The 16,421-nt window shown below is 40.4% G+C and overlaps 1 protein-coding gene across 1 annotated transcript in view; it reads right to left on the reverse strand.

Moving 5' to 3' along the window:
• Positions 1 to 14,772, reverse strand: part of LOC147161097 (protein phosphatase 3 catalytic subunit alpha-like) — a 27,838-nt gene extending 13,066 nt beyond the window's left edge. Inside the window, exons 1-6 of the mRNA XM_086098584.1 lie at positions 14,322 to 14,772; positions 6,291 to 6,491; positions 3,021 to 3,145; positions 2,820 to 2,931; positions 1,609 to 1,754; positions 1,392 to 1,531 (exon numbers count right to left, since the gene is read on the reverse strand). Of these exons, the coding sequence (XP_085954710.1) occupies positions 1,392 to 1,531; positions 1,609 to 1,754; positions 2,820 to 2,931; positions 3,021 to 3,145; positions 6,291 to 6,491; positions 14,322 to 14,376 (779 nt within the window). The 5' untranslated portion in view covers positions 14,377 to 14,772. The remainder of the gene's footprint in view (positions 1 to 1,391; positions 1,532 to 1,608; positions 1,755 to 2,819; positions 2,932 to 3,020; positions 3,146 to 6,290; positions 6,492 to 14,321) is intronic.
• Positions 14,773 to 16,421: the final 1,649 nt, after the last annotated feature.

A 16,421-nucleotide genomic window follows, 5' to 3' on the forward strand; every position in this document is an offset into this window, starting at 1 on the left:
TCTTTTTTTCTGAAATAGGAAGTACACACTGTAACAGCAAAAGCCAAATCAGACACATGTGACATTTAGAAATGCAAAGCGCTTTTATATGTTACGGCTATTTCAAATCCATTTTTATGCGTATTGATTTTTGGAAGGTGGTATAATACTGCGAGAAAAGCTTGTTTTGAGTGTCATGCTCATGTGCGCCACACTATGTGAACTTGCTACGCTAAGGTGAGATCAATATCGTATAATTAATTGTATAATACGTATTATTGCTTGACCTTTTCACATAGCTCTCTCCCTCCTCTCATTAAGGGCTTCTTGTATTTAAGGAAGCGATTATGTTGCGTTGGTCATCGAACCCAGGCGATAGATAGGTTGGACAGTGAGGTGGGAGGGACTGATCTATACAGGTTGGCAAAGCAAAGAGACACAGGTGGGAAGCAGGTAATAAAGGATAGGGATGGAAATGTGTTGAGTTGACGAATGAGGAAAAAATGAGAGAGAACGAAGTAGAAGAGGAAGACCAAAAAGGAGGTTTATGGACGTAGTTAAGGAGGACATGAAGGTAGTTGGTGTGAGCAGAGGATGCAGAGGGGCAGGGGTTAGATGGAGGAAACCGATGTTGACGATGTGGCGACCCCTGAAGGGAAAAGCCCAAAGGAAAAGAAGAAGACGCTTATCATAGTGACCGACACTGAATGTAGCATTAGCAATGTCGATCGCTAATGCTACATTCAGTGTCGGTTTTATGACGGGAACACTTTGGATCCTGGAACATAGAGGAAGGTCATGTTGAGAAATAGTTCCGTTTTAATGAATAAAAGTAGCATATAAGGGCAATTTTCGACCAACTTTCGTGGCACACATTGACATGAAATGCAAGAATAAGATCTCTAAGGCGCAAAGTGAAATATCAGCACTTAACCCTTCTGTCCCACTATTTCATCTGATGAGTCATATTCTTATTACAATTTACAGACTTACATATGATATGAATATATGAATTTCAAATCATTCTGCACATCTTGACCTTGAGTTATCAACTCAGGGGTACTCTGAACCTCCGTTAAAAAAAAAAAAAAGTTTCACCCCACTGCAACTGAATCTCATCACCGCACACTTCCAAGGCGCTCGCAGGTTCAACTCATTTGACTCATGTAGCGTGTTTTTGTTTCATAATAATTCGAGCTCTGCATTTCCATTGGATCCCAATGCTCATTTCCGTATCTTTTTACTGCCGAGATGAAACTTTGCACAGACGAACGAACAGTTTGCAAGTCCGTGGAAAAGACACCTTGGAGCCCAATAATTAACAGAGCACATTTAGCGCGGATTGTATTCCGAGCGACAGAAATGAACTCCGACCGAACCCTTATTTCTGACGGCGTTAGGGGTGAGCTCACCTGTAAAAGTAAGAGCATCCTCGCACCGTGTTGTGGCTGAAATATTCCTGGGTTTTCTCGTTGCCAAAGTCCTCCAGAGGGTCCGACCACAGCAGGTCACACATGGGCCCGAAAGCCGGCGGCTCCTTGAACCGATCCAACTGAACACACAGGCAGACAGAAATACTCAATTCATCGGCCGCTGCCATGTCCCCCCCCCCGCCGCGGTCGGTCTTACCTTTTTGATATCGTCTAAGGTGTGTATTTCAGGTGAGAGTCCGCCGTGGACGCACAGAAACTGCTGGTTCATGAGCGCAGCCAGAGGAAGGCAGTCAAACGCATCCATGGATGAGTCGTAAACCTGCTCCGAATATTTGATTTTACCTGCCAAACAAAAAAGGATGGAAAGTTAGCCGTTATACGTGACGTCTTTGATACGCTTACGGCATGGACAAAAGTATTCAGACACTTATTCCATCCGTGAAGCGCAAATGGAAGCGTTGAATGATGTGAAATGATAGTTAAAAGAATGAGGTGAAATGATATGAGTGGAAAAAAGAATGTGAGTGAAAAACATTGAAAGTCGTTTCCAAGGTGAACTGAATGAGCTTAACATTTGAAATGTAGAATGAAGGATTTTTTCTAATAGGTTTTTGGTGAGCTAACAAATACACGCACGCACGCACGCACGCACGCACGCACATACACATACTCACCCACATACAAAAAAATAAATAATAATATATATATATAAATAAATAAATAAATAAATAAAGAGCAATGATGATGACATTTCCGAATGAACAATACTGAGCTCTTTATAGAAAGAAAAAAAGAAAAAGAAATGTAGAATGGGAACCAATTGTTCCATGTGTCATTAGAAATGAATGGGGTCAAAAAATTCATAATTATGTGTAATGCGGAAATGTTTTTGCACAGGTAAAATATATTCGATTGAATGGCAAGGTGAGCTTAACACTTTATGAATGAATTTTGAGTAGGAACGATACATGCCCTAAACCCGAACTTACCCTCAAAATGAGAAAGGGATTTTTTGTTGGTGAAAAATGTGGAATTTTCCCATGTGAGAATTACGGGGGATGTTGAAAATTGATTCCAAAGTGAATTAAATGAGCTGATTGTTTTAAATGTGGAATGGGAGTGAATTGTTGAATGTCTCATTGGAAATTAATGGGAATTTTGGGGTGAACATTTTTGAATTGTGGGGAAACAGTGAATGTTTGGAATGAGAAAAACAATAGCCTGTGAAGCGTCCATCTTTGGAATATGTTGAAGTTGAAATGGTTTAAATCGGTTGAGAAACGTAGAAGTAGTTGAAGAATAAGAAAAAGTACAGTAACATGTTGTACTTTTGCTTTACAGTATTTACACAATGAGTCTGAAAAAACGAAACGCAAAGCATATGACGAACACCGAGGGGCTACTCACATTCTTGTTTGAAGGTGAAATATTCTGTCAAATGTCTACATTCATGATTTCCACGCAGTAAAAATAGTGTCTTCGGATAGAGGATTTTCAGTGACCAAAGATATAAAACACACTGTTGAGACATAAGTACAATCAATGACCAAAAAAAATACAGCGCACGCAGTACGGCATCATTTCGCAGCGTGACAACGTTTGCTTCACCTCAATGCTGAAGTAGCCACGGTCGACATAGTCGCCCAAGAACAGGTAGCGCGTCGTGGCTGGTGATCCTCCCACTTCGAAAAGCTTCATCAGGTCGAAGAACTGCCCATGGATGTCCCCACAAACTGTGAAAAACAATGCAAGGGAAAAAAACATTTTGAAGGTAGTTTTTGTGCTTACGTGAAGTAAAATATTGCATGGAGTGATTCCAAATTGCAATATTGTACAAGAATGGCGGACCTGCTGCGACGACGATGCAATATTTTGCCCACATTTCAAAGTGGCTACAATTTGAACGTCTGAAATCCAATGGCAAATTTAAAAAAATGGAAATTTAACCAAAGAAATTGGTTCAAGTAAAGTGGTTAGTAAACATGGCTCGTACAATGCTTTATTTGACCCCGTAATTATTCCTAATTCTAAGATAGTTTTGAAATTCAAACAAATCCGTCATTGACTGGCATCTCGAAACAGACCGTTTTGACCTCAAATGTTCCAATGTAACATTTCAAGGACCCTAAAAAAAAAAAGTAACTTTACTACTCATGACTGCAAATTTTGCAAGAAAACCTACATTTTGACGATGAATAGCTAAAACTGGATGCGATTTTATACTGAACGTTCTGTAATGTACACTGGAAGCTGCTTAGTCACCATTTGCTGCTGCACATTTTTTCCCACAATTCAGCTTGCTTCCTCATGCCTTCCATAAATGATATTACTGCACTGTTATGTGGAGTGTGATCATTTTCAGAAACGATCCTCGCGATTCACATTTCCACCCGCACAGTCGCGTTTCAGGATGACAAAAAGAATCTCTCTTAAATGGGAAAAAAATGATATAAATTGGTGCTGTCTTCACGGCCGCAAGAAGAGATGTTTTTGGTTTTTAGCCTAAAAAGGCTTGTTGACCCATCGAAGAGAAGCAACACATTTTAAAGCGAGTTGTTTCCCATTGAACGTTGCGCAAGCCCGCATTGCAAGGCAACATCTCATTTCCTTGCGGCCTTCCATTTTTTTCATTATCATCGCTCTCCGTCGCCCTCGCTCCCCCGCTCACCCCCCCCCATCGACTCTCTCTTTTGCCGTCTCCCCTATCAGCTCCACAGTGGCCTTCGCCCACTCAAAGCTCCGAGCGATGTGCGTGGGAGACCGCTTGTGTGACTAAAAAGCAATCAAATGCAAACGCGCATGCGCGTACGACCGCGCAACATGCAAAACCGCGCGGGTAGCTGGCGGCTCACCTTAAAAGGATGAGGTTGCAGTAAAACAAACAAACAAACAACAGACCCAAAAACTTTTTGACATATGTTGTTTAAAACTCATTTGGATTTGACAGTAACATGAGTAAAATGAGACGTGGGGGGGGGGGGGGGTGGGGGGCGTCTCTGACCCCATCTTTTGCCTATAACTTCATCTGAAAGAAAGCACCGTACCGGAGGGAAAATAATGACTGATGTGAGATGTCAATCATTTCTTGCGCACTCAAGGGGCCCACTCATCGTTTACTGAGTTTTGTTTACACTACGGCGGAATAATCCAAAAAGGTAATATGTCACTTTTTTTTTTTTAATTTGGAATTGATTGTAAATAAAACTTCAAACCAATTAGCATTATAATAACGCACCATTATGAATAAGTCATGCTACCAATGGAGAAGCTGCGGCTAACATTAGCGTCTTTACAGTGCTAATGCTAGCTTATTATTACTAGCGCTGCTATTTTGTTGAAGCTGGATCTGCGACTTATTTCACAGCTAAGCACCCTTTATTAACTCATTTACTGCCAACGACGGCTATAAACATCAAAAATTAATTTCAACTATTTCTATTAGTTTAAAATTGTTTCCACTTTTGTAACAAGAATATGAAAACCTAGATATTTTTTTATTGTACATTTAGAACAGATATGAAATTTGTGATTAATCGCGAGTTAACTAGTGAAGTCATGAGATTAATTACGATTAAAAACTTTAATTGCCTGACGGCCCAAATTTTTAATAATATTTTCTTTCCTTTTTTTTTTTTTAAATCATTCACTGCCGTTGACGGCTATAAACATCAAAAATTTATTTGAACTATTTCTATTAGTTTAACAATTTTTTTTCACTTTTGTTAACAAGAGTATAAAAACCTAGAATTTTTTATTGTACATTTAGAACAGATATGCAATTTGTGATTAATCGCGAGTTAACTAGTGAAGTCGTGAGATTAATTACGATTAAAAACTTTAATTGCCTGACGGCCTAAATTTTTAATAATATTTTCTTTCCTTTTTTTTTTTTTTATTCATTCACGGCCGTTGACGGCTATAAACGTCAACAATTAATTTGAAATTTCTATTAGTTTAACAAATTTTTTTCACTTTTGTTAACAAGAGTATAAAAACCTAGAATTTTTCATTGTACATTTAGAACAGATATAATATTTGGGATTAATCGTGAGTTAACTAGTGAAGTCATGCGATTAATTACAATTATAAAAAAAATAAGCGCCTCTTGCCCCTAATTTTTAACAATCTTTTTTTTTATTGAATTTATGGCAGTGAATGAGTTAAATGTTTGAGAACCACTCAAGCACATTTGTGAGGGGTGTGGCTTTGGTACGAACCTCAAGTGGGAGGGGCTTAATAATGTGAGTCAATTTCAAAGCTGCAAACTCCATTTTTAACTCCTTAAACATCGACATTTTAATCACGTGTTTTCGGCATCTCGTCGTCCAATCACAGCCCAGCTTCAGAAACGTGAGCCGTGATTGGTAGTTCTGAGCCCTGAGCAACTGTGATGTCATTTGCAGTTGACAGCACATGGTAAAATGGCCGCCCCCTGAGATGGATAAAAAAAACGGTTGGATTTTGCTGCTTCACTCAAATCCCACAAACACAATATTAATCAGAATGCTGTGTTTAGACTAGTGGGGCACATACAATATATTATTGTCAAGGATTTTTTTTTTTTAAATCGACACAGTGAGTGGCTAAATATACCGGTCAGACTTTAAAGCTGCAAAACTCCTCAGCTTGAGGAAATATATCCCTTGATGACTGCACACCCAGAATAAAAATGTCTTTCTGGCATGTTCGGCTCGGAATAAAACTAGGCCACAACTTAGGTTGATCAGAGGGGGGACACTGGCAGGTTCAGACGCTGCCAACATTTGGAAATTTAGCAAAATGCCTCTCGACTTGATAACTGCGCGTAGTTGCAACAGACGGAAAAAAATGTCACACACATTCTGTAGCTGATTTTCAGTTTCCTGACATCAGAACTACCTGTGACTGGAGCCTCAATGTCCAGTATGGTTTTCTCCTGGCGCAGGATTGCCGCTCCTTCGTTGATGATCCGCAATGCCACGGCTTCTTCCACGCGGCCTTCCTTGGTGAGGTGGGCCTTGAGGAGATCCACTCGAGGCTTCCCTTCACAGTCGAACACTTCCTTCATGGTGAGGCGGTGGCTTAGGGGGAAGGGGACAGCTAAAGACAGAAAACATGGGACGTCAAATCAATAGGGACACTCTTTGAATGCGATCGGCAAAATGAGAGTCATTGCAAACTCCACTCAAGAGCGACTTATTTCACAACTAAGCACCTTTATTAACTCATTTACTGCCAACGACGGCTATAAACATCAAAAAATTAATTTCAACCATTTCTATTAGTTTAAATTGTGTTCCACTTTTGTAACAAGAATATGAAAACCTCGATTTTTTTATTGTACATTTAGAACAGATATGAAATTTGTGATTAATCGCGAGTTAACTAGTGAAGTCATGAGATTAATTACGATTAAAAACTTTAATTGCCTGACGGCCTAAATTTTTAATAATATTTTCTTTCCTTTTTTTTTTTTTATTCATTCACGGCCGTTGACGGCTATAAACGTCAACAATTAATTTGAAATTTCTATTAGTTTAACAATTTTTTTTCACTTTTGTTAACAAGAGTATAAAAACCTAGAATTTTTCATTGTACATTTAGACATCAAAATGCAAACGTCAAAATGTCATTGCAAACTCCACTCAAGAGCGACCGAGACGGAGAAGCGCGAGAAAAGCTTAATGGACATTTGGCCGAGGGCAAAACAAAGCCGCTACATGCATTTGTTGTACGCGGTATGTGCAATCTATTCTAAAAATAGGGTTTATTTAATATGCACAAGGACAATAAATCCATTTGCAGACTCAAACAGTAAATTATTCAAAACTATGGCTGGCACAATAATTCTCCTAGAATATGTATAAATAAAGATGTGTTTTTCAAATGGCGACAGACGTTGAAATAGACTGCTGGATACTTCCTTAGCTACGCACGCACAACCTGCAAAGATCCTGTATGGACGACCATAATGTAATATACTTAAATTAGGTTAATATAAAATGACCCGATTTTTTGACCCAAGTACAGGATCTGACCAATTTTTATGAATTGTTTTCTGCTGAGAGACCCATTTCTTGACCCATAGTTGGGTTATTTTTGACCCAACTGTTTTTTTTTTTTTGTTTTTTTTTTTAAATATATAAGACATTTAAAATCAACAGTGCACAAATGAACTCTCTCTAAAAACAGTAATAACCCTAATTGGGTAAAAAAACGGACCAACCCAACATTTTGAGTTATTTATTTAACCACTCAAATTTGGTCAAATGAATAACCTACAAAACAACAAACACAAAAAAAAGGCTGCTTCATACAAAACAACACCAACACAGTTTTTTCATTTGGTCCATTTTTTTTTTGCACCCTTAAAACTGCTGGGTTATAAATAACCCAAATTTGGTCACAAATTGGGCTGATGTGCTACTTGGGTCAATTTGTCACCATTTTTGGGTTGTCTTACACAAAACAACACATTTTGTGTACAAAACAACCCCAGAATATTTGGTTGTTTTGAAGCAAAACAACCCAAAAGTTGGGTCAAATTGGTCCAAGTAGTGGGTCGGTCCAATTTTTGACCCAAATTAGGTTATTTTAGGCACGGCAGTGGTTAGTAAGAGAGTGGGTGATTTCTTTGGCCCAAAAAGCTGTTTGGGTACCCTCCCCCCCCCTTATTTTTTTGTTGTTGCCCAATTTGATTTATTTTTGACCCAACTGTTTTTCAAGTGCATGATTCAATTACTGGTTTGTTCGTTAACACGAGGAAAATAATAATAAAATCCAACGTAAAAGCAATCAGTCCGCTTTCATGGAAGACGACAGAAATTTGAGATGACAAGCATGTGCATAATTTTAAATGAAAAAAAAAAAAGAAGATATCTAAGCATTTCATCGATTATCAAAAATAATTATCAATTAGTTTAATAACCGACTGGTTGTTAAATGTGTATGTCTCACAATCATTTATGAGCACTGTGTATGTTGGATCGGAATTGAACAAATGGACAAAAAATACACAAACAGAAAGAAAAAGTGACTGCATTTGAAGATGTTTTCTCGAAAACACCTCAGCTCACGTGCCCATGTCCTCAATTCATCCAACACTTTCCCCACAACGCAGACGACGACCGTGGCCATTAAAATGCGCCAGTCACCTCGCCAACAAACTGGCTGCGAAAAAAAGAGAGATCATTATTCTGTGTCAGGAAAGGTTATTTATTAGACGTGGAGTTGATCCCAAGCTTTCAGGCTCCGTGTATTGACGTTAATCTATAGATCATCAGGCTTAACGGAGAGACACTTTCGACACGAGGCCGCTGTAAATAATTCAGATTAACGGGAGGGGGCGGGGGGGGGGGGGAATAAAAACAGATGATCGCGAAGTTGCAAATACCTCTGCTGATAATGCGCATTTAGCAAGTCAGCAGAAGTTTGCCTGCCAGATTTTCGCCCTGCACAGGCGAGCCCCTCGGCGGTGCCAAGTGAAGGGAAGAAGAAGAAGAAGAAAAAAAAAAGAAGAAGAACGTGTCTCAAAGCTTAAAGTGAACATGATCAACATGCTCTTTAATAATGAATGCTTGGCTAGAGAACTCTCAAAGTCGCCGCTCCCGGGATAATGAGGCAAGAGCTAGCAAGTGTTTTTAATTGGAGGAGGAGAGATGGTGGGGGAGGGGGGGAGGGGGGGGGGGGTTCACAGCGTGCAGTGTGTATCTGTGATGGCGACGTGCGCTTTGACACATTTAGCAACACACATTCTGCATTGTCAACACACACACACGCACACACACACACACACACACACACACACGCAAGTGTTGGAAGTTTTGACTCGAGTTGATGTCATCATTGAATTTGGACTTCTTGGGATAACGACGCAGTTTTAAGTGACTGGATGAGTCAACCACATGACAAATAGAAAGGCTGCATGCAGAATCTCCTCTATTTTCACGAGGCGCCTTATAGGGAGAGAAGAAAAAAAACAAAAAACAAACCCAGATGCAAATGGCGTTCAATGCACGCAAACACACAGCCCGATGTACAGTGCAGAGATGAAAGAAGCTGACTCCGGCTCTGGCGCCCAAGCAACCGAGTCAAACTATGAAACACTGTATGTTGCCGGGCAACAGCAGCAGCAGCAGCAGCTGACTGCTGGAGTCGAACCAGTGCCGACACACAAAACTACATTTGGCGTTCTCATAAACGCTGCTGGGAAAAGAAGAAAAAAAAAAAAAAAAAAGCACATCAACGACTGTATATGGAGGAGCTTCGCTGTCACACGTGACCAAGTTTTCAAATTGTGCAAGTTAAAGACACCGTAAGGGCAGCGGTGCCTTGCTAATGAGCAACCTTGAGTTCAGTCAGGAAAATGCTGAATGGCTTCTTGGCCACGTCTAACGAGAGAGTGCGCATTTTTGAGAGATCCAATTAACGAATGCAGACGTGATATGTTTGGGAGGGAGAAAAGAAATGTGAATCGCCAAATGACCAATGAAGGGTCCAAGTGGTGGTTTTTGGCATGTGCAGTATGTGCGGCCTGCACAGAGCGACATTGCTAATATGCGGAGAGAGAAAAAAGAAGAAAAAAAGGCTACAATATCTGTGTTCCCGTAATAGTTTTTCACAAAATAAAAGCGATATTTCTACAAATTCGCTTCGTGGGTGTTTCCATTTAAGAGGGTTTGGTTTCTGGGTCGTATTTCTCGTAGCGTCGAATTTCGTGTAAAATATCATGAAATGCCGTTTGTTTACGTAAGATGGACTTCCCACACATGTGACTAGGCAGGGATCACACGACTTGTGGAAATGCAAAAAAAAAAAAAAAGTGTTTCCGTTGCTTTTTTAGGAAATACTTCCATATCGAGCACTAATGTTCAATCGATACTACTTTTTTTTTCAGACTGATAAAAGCACTCAAATCTTGAATAGTCACCGATACCAAGTACTGATACCTCTAGTACTGTTGATACTCAACCCCCCCCCCCCCCCCCAAAAAAACCATGACGGATGATTTTAAATCACCTTTTTTTTTTTCAATTACATGAGATTAATAGCAAATTTATATTCTTCTAATTTCTAGTTGCCGATTATAAAACAGACACAAAAAGGCTGCCAACACTGGTATCGGCAGGCCTTTGCGAGTACCGATATCTTGGATCGACCCACTATCTTGCATCGGTATTCACCCATTCTTAATGCCAACACAACTCATAAAACCACCTCATGAAAGCGTAATCATTTTTGGGTGATATTTGAGAGATTTTCTTGAAATTTCTGTATCTGTTACAAGTTACAAGCCCAACAAATGCATCGCATTGCATTTGTATTAAGAATTTGAGAGCCCTTGTGGAGTTCAACCATTTTCCCAAAAGTGTGCAATTCAAGCTCGGACCGCCCCTAACTGTGGATGACATTTTTTTCAGTTGAGAATTATCTTATTTAAAAAAAACAAAAAACTGCTTATCCTCATGAATTCATTACTTTCATATCGTTTCAAAATGAGCTATTTTGATGATTTAAAAAAAAAAAAAAAAAAAAAAAAACTCTTTTACACACAATAGGTTTTTAAGACTTCCTGTCGTAACCGCCCTGAATTTGCCTCCCTTCCCCGCAACAAAGTGCACAGACCGGCAGATAATGCCTTCAGATTCTGTTTCTTCTGTCACATCAGGACGCGGAATTGAAATAAGAGATGCTACCAACTTGTAGTAGTTTCACTTGCGGGGATAAAAATAACCGTCCTGTCCTCAGTAGTTAGCGACGCGGGCCAACGTACGACGACTGTCTCCGCTCATCAACATCATCTGCTTTTATCACCTCAGTGACACAATGGCGCTTTTCTGTGTATCCTCCGTTGGCTTTCGGAGACTGGAAGGACGGATTGAAAACGTAAAAAAAAAAAAAGCACGACGTCCCAAGTACAATTCTATTTTGTTAGAATGAGTAGCAAGGAAACGACGAATTGAGCCGTTATGCTCTTATCTTAAAAGCATTTTTTTTTTTAACGTACTGTTACCAAATCAAATGACTCGGGCAGCTAGACAAATCTCACATTGTGTACGCCGGCAACATCGAATACTGCACAATACAAAATAAAAAATAAGTTAGCGAGATGGATTGATTTCGCAACTGGGAAGGCATCAAATATGAATATACTGTCAATAGCTCTCATTATGATGCATGGCCGTTCCACAGCACTGCACTGTCAGCCGTAGTCATAAAACATCGTGAAATAAAAACCTTTCTGATAGTGTCAATCAAACCCGAAGATTATCACCCGCGCGGAGGCGCCATTTTTTTGGTGGCCATTTACGAGCTCAACAGATCGCAAGTTCCGTGCAATCGCCGACGTAATGAGACGCGCTTTCTGCAAAACATCAAATTGAGGGGATTTTACACATGATGAATCATGCGCCTCCAGCGCAAAATAAAACCATGTGTCAGCAACTGTGTGACGAAGTTGGAATGTCGGGGAGCCCGTTTTATTGTATAGTAATAACAAACCCCAGTGTTCAGTGATTCATCCGAATCATAACAGAAATCTTTTTTTATAAGACATCATTTGTGGAGAACAATTGCTCAGCGATACCAAGTCAATGTATGACCCGGGGTTCGAGAAATGACCAAAACACAGAAAGCAGGTGAGCCTTGATTTGTCGCGTTACCTGAGCAACGCGTTGTCATTTTCAGTTGACAGCGTGTGGCAAAATGGCCGCCCCCTGAGATGGATAAAAAAAAAAACGGCTGGATTTTGCTGCTTAACTCAAATTCCACAAACGCAATATTAAGCAAAATGCCATGTTTAGACGAGTGCGGTTGCGTGGAACCTATTTTAAAGAAAAAATCTCTCGAGCTCTCTTTTATATGTTTTGATGAACTCCCTTTCATTATATGCCTTTTTAGCCTTTGAAATGTTTTGGGAACTTTTGGAAATTCCTGGCTGACGTTTGCATGGAGTAAACTGAAGTGCCGCTGAAGCTTTAATGATGCCTGACATAAAGCATGTGTTAAAAATGCCTTGTGTTCATCTTCATGTTTTTGTTTTTGCATTTCCCCCCCTCCCATTTTGAGAGAAAATTTGCTACTCCGACATGAGAGCCGCGTGAAACTGGCCAAAGAACCAGGGGGGGGGGGGGGGAACAAAAACAGAACAAAGCAAACCAAAAAAAAATACAGTGGAGTGTCGAAATTGCATCGGCAAAGAGAGCAAGGCATTTTTCACACTTAATATTGGTCCAAAATTTCTAACAAAAAATAATTAAAATGCAACAACACCATTGTGGGGACTGGCCAATACTGTAATAGATTTGTGCCCCCCCCCCAAAAAAAAACATTAAACCAACAAAAAGTAAATTTCCTCTTTTCTGTAACAATATATTATATCCTTTTTTTTTCCGAATAAAGCCTCAGACTCGTTTTGATAAACACGTACGTGTCGTACGTTATTGTACTTTCATGTTTGACTTTATACCGATCGGCCGGATTCAGATCGGACGATATTTAGCATTTTATTTATCGATTGTGTCTTCATTTGCTCGATCGATCAATCACATTATTGATCAGCTGACTTTATACCGATCGGCCGGATTCAGATCGGACGATATTTAGCATTTTATTTATCGATTGTGTCTTCATTTGCTCGATCGATCAATCACATTATTGATCAGCTGACTTTATACCGATCGGCCGGATTCAGATCGGACGATATTTAGCATTTTATTTATCGATTGTAATGTCTTCATTTGCTCGATCGATCAATCACATTATTGATCAGCTGCAGGAGATAAAACATTACATGTTAGTCAGCATTTTTTTAAGATAACCCCCCCCATGCATTTCAACTGACATCAATTATATTTGGGTTTTCACAATTCGTGGGCCGGGCCAGTACCATTTTTCCCCACTAATGGCGGCGGTCGACTGTAGAATAATAATAAATGTTTTCTTTATACTGCACCATATTCTGATCGAATCTGTGTTATCGTTTTCTTCAAAACTCATTGATCACCGATCGGCTGAAAAATCCTTATCGTGTAACTTATTTCTATATTTTTAGGCATCACTTGGAGTGAAAAGAAAACCAATGTCTTATTAAAACATCTCCAGCGCTGCCATCCACATTTGAGATCAGTCTTTTGCGCAAGAACACTCGCTGTCGCCTCAAGTGCAAAAGTTGCTGATGCTGACTGAGCTGCGCTCGGCCATCGCTGCAACGCTGGCGAATACGTTGGTGTGCAAACCGAGCTGGACAAAAAAAAATGAGCCTGTGCTAAATGAGTTATGGCACAACTGTGAGCGCTTTCGTCCCCCTCCGCTGATATCGTACTTTGCATTCCACGGTGATGGCACCCCCGAGCCATCACCAGCCTAGCTTGTATTATTAGCATACAAGCCAGATATGAGACAGTAAATGTGAATGTATAATTCCATGCCATGTTCTTGTTCTTCCTCGCTGTCAAAATCCTGCTGCATCACTGCCCCATCTTCGAGCAGGAGCTCAGCATTCAGTGCCCCCCCTCGCCCCCCCCCCCACACACACACACACATACATCCCAAGCCACAGAGCTAAGACACATTCAAATGATGACAGCTGAGAACAAACATAAAAAAAAGACATGATTACGTTTTTAAAATGTATACTCCCATAAATCCCTTTGCGGTCGTGCTCGTTGGAGTTCGTGCGAGCTGACTAGAAATAGCATTGTTTGTCAACATTTAAGAAGAAGGGGGGAGAAAAAAAAAAAGAGGCAACTTGACGGCCGCGAATGCACCACGGAGGCAAAACTACGAGGATAGGGAGGGGGAGGGGGGGGGGGGGAATAGAGGCCACGTTCACGCCATGGCACAAGAAGCGAAAAGCCAAGATGTTATGTAATATCTCGAGGCAAAATGAAGGCTTTTTTTTGGGGGGGGGGGGGGGTTGCTCCTACTCACATTTCACCATCCGATCGGCGGCGTTTAGGACGATGTCAGCGTTGGACATCTTCATGGGCAGTTTGTGGCTGTCTTGGAGTCTGGAAACGCGTACTCTCTCTCTTCTTCTCCCGAAGCCGCTAAAATACAAGATCAACTCTCAGCGCTGCTGCTCCGAATGCAGTTGGTGCTGTGGCATCACTCGGATGGTGAGGATGCGGGCCCCCTCCTCCTCCTCCTCCTCCTCCTCCTTCTCCTCCTCCTACTCTCGTCTCTTCCTCCTCCGTGGGTCGGAGCGGCTGCACCCGGGTAGGACTTGATGCTGCTTCCTTCCCAGGCTCGGGTGGATGCTGGACGTTGGAGAAAGCTGGATGCGGTGCTAAGCTGCTGCTGTTGCTGTTGCTGCTGCTGCTGCTGCTGCTGTGGGGGAGGATGCACGGGAGAGGGAGGAAGAGACAGCGAGTAAAGGAAGAGGGAGGGGGCTTTGAAGGGAACTCCCACGCAGATTTTTTCTTTCACCAGACCGCCGGCCTGATGCTGCCTTCCGAAGGGGCTGCCCCCACGCTCGAGCACGCATGGTCTGAATTTGGAAATCATCGCTACGCATGAAAAAACAAAAAACAAAAAAAAAACACAATCGGTGGCAAGGTTCCTACATCAATCCATCCAAAGTGCGAAATATAGTATTTTTTTTTGTAAATATTCTGTTAAGAGGTAGAGCACGAGCATCACGTGACTTTGTTGATAAAGAGCGGTGCCGTTATCACACCAGGCTGCCGGGGTTTTATTATTATTATTATTATTGAAGACGAAATGCAAATACTGAAATCAAAACATTAATGATGGCTGCAGTGGTATCTATCCCTTAAGGCGACCGCTTTAAGGTGGAATGTCGACATTGTGTGTTAGTTGTACTGGAAAGGCGATTGCTGCGCCCCAGTTGCAATTCCTACATGTCACCACTGGAGGCTCCCATACAAACGGAAATGATGTTCCAATTCAAGAGTCACCCACACACACAAGAATACAGTAGGTTATAAAGTTTAAAGACTAAATTATAAAAAAAAAAAGTTATTAGAACCTTATTTTGATGTCTTAGATAGGATTCCATTTACTTGTGCAAATTGTATTTTTCAAACAACTGGAATAAGCTATAACTGAATACAAAAAAACTACCAAAAAAAAAGTACAACCTCACCGTTTTATATTAACAAACGAAATGTTTATTAGTAGTTTGTGTTGTTTTAAAAGTTGTCAAATATGAGGAGTTCATACAAAAAAATCTGACTCAAAACTTCTTCTTTTTTGTGGCAATTTAGTGCTTTTATTCAGTCATTAACCTTTAGTAAAATTCAAGTCTTTTTCTACAAGAGATATATATATATTTCAAACATAAAAAATAAATAAAATGCACCGTTCCAAATGTCCAAAATTAGTACCCCCATCAGTCTGCATTCCAGGAAACTGTAAGTGACAACTTCAGCAGATTTATTTTTAACTCTGGCTGTTTCTGTGTAAGTTTCACAGACATGAGCGGGGGAAAAAATACTGGTTGTCATTAAAAAGAGAAGTGAGAAGAAGATTATGAAAGACGTTTGCAATCGAGAAGAGTTACCAGTGAGTCCCACGTGAAAATGGTTGTTGTCCGAGTTTGCCACTAGATGGCGACCTCGCTCTTTTTGTCCCACTGAACACATAAGCGCCTATTCTGTTGCGGTTTTGTCAGAACTTTATTTGCTTACATTACACATCATTTACAAACAGGATACACAATTCAAATCACAGAACGAGAAAAAAAAAAGTTTACACAAGAAAAGGTTTACAGTCATTTAAAAACATACAAATATCTCAATCTAATAAATCTACTCCAGAGTTAAATTAAAATAAAATAACATCTCGGAAGATTAGCTTGTAAATAGGAACTTGTCTCGCTTGACCTCTTCTCTTTTTCCACAGGTTCGGCGCTCCAATCCAAGCTCTACCCCTCCCGGACCACCAAATTCCCTCCCTTTTAACTTGTTTGGCTACTTCTCGTCTTGTTCCCCAAATTAGGTTTACGCATATTTTTTTGTATCCTATTCTGTTGCCTTGTCATGACAAACAGTGTTAACTAATTCCCGT

Source organism: Leptonotus elevatus, chromosome 16, assembly GCF_054856555.1.
Source record: "Leptonotus elevatus isolate MCC_2025b chromosome 16, RoL_Lele_1.0, whole genome shotgun sequence".
In the NCBI taxonomy this organism is placed as follows: Eukaryota; Metazoa; Chordata; class Actinopteri; order Syngnathiformes; family Syngnathidae; genus Leptonotus; species Leptonotus elevatus.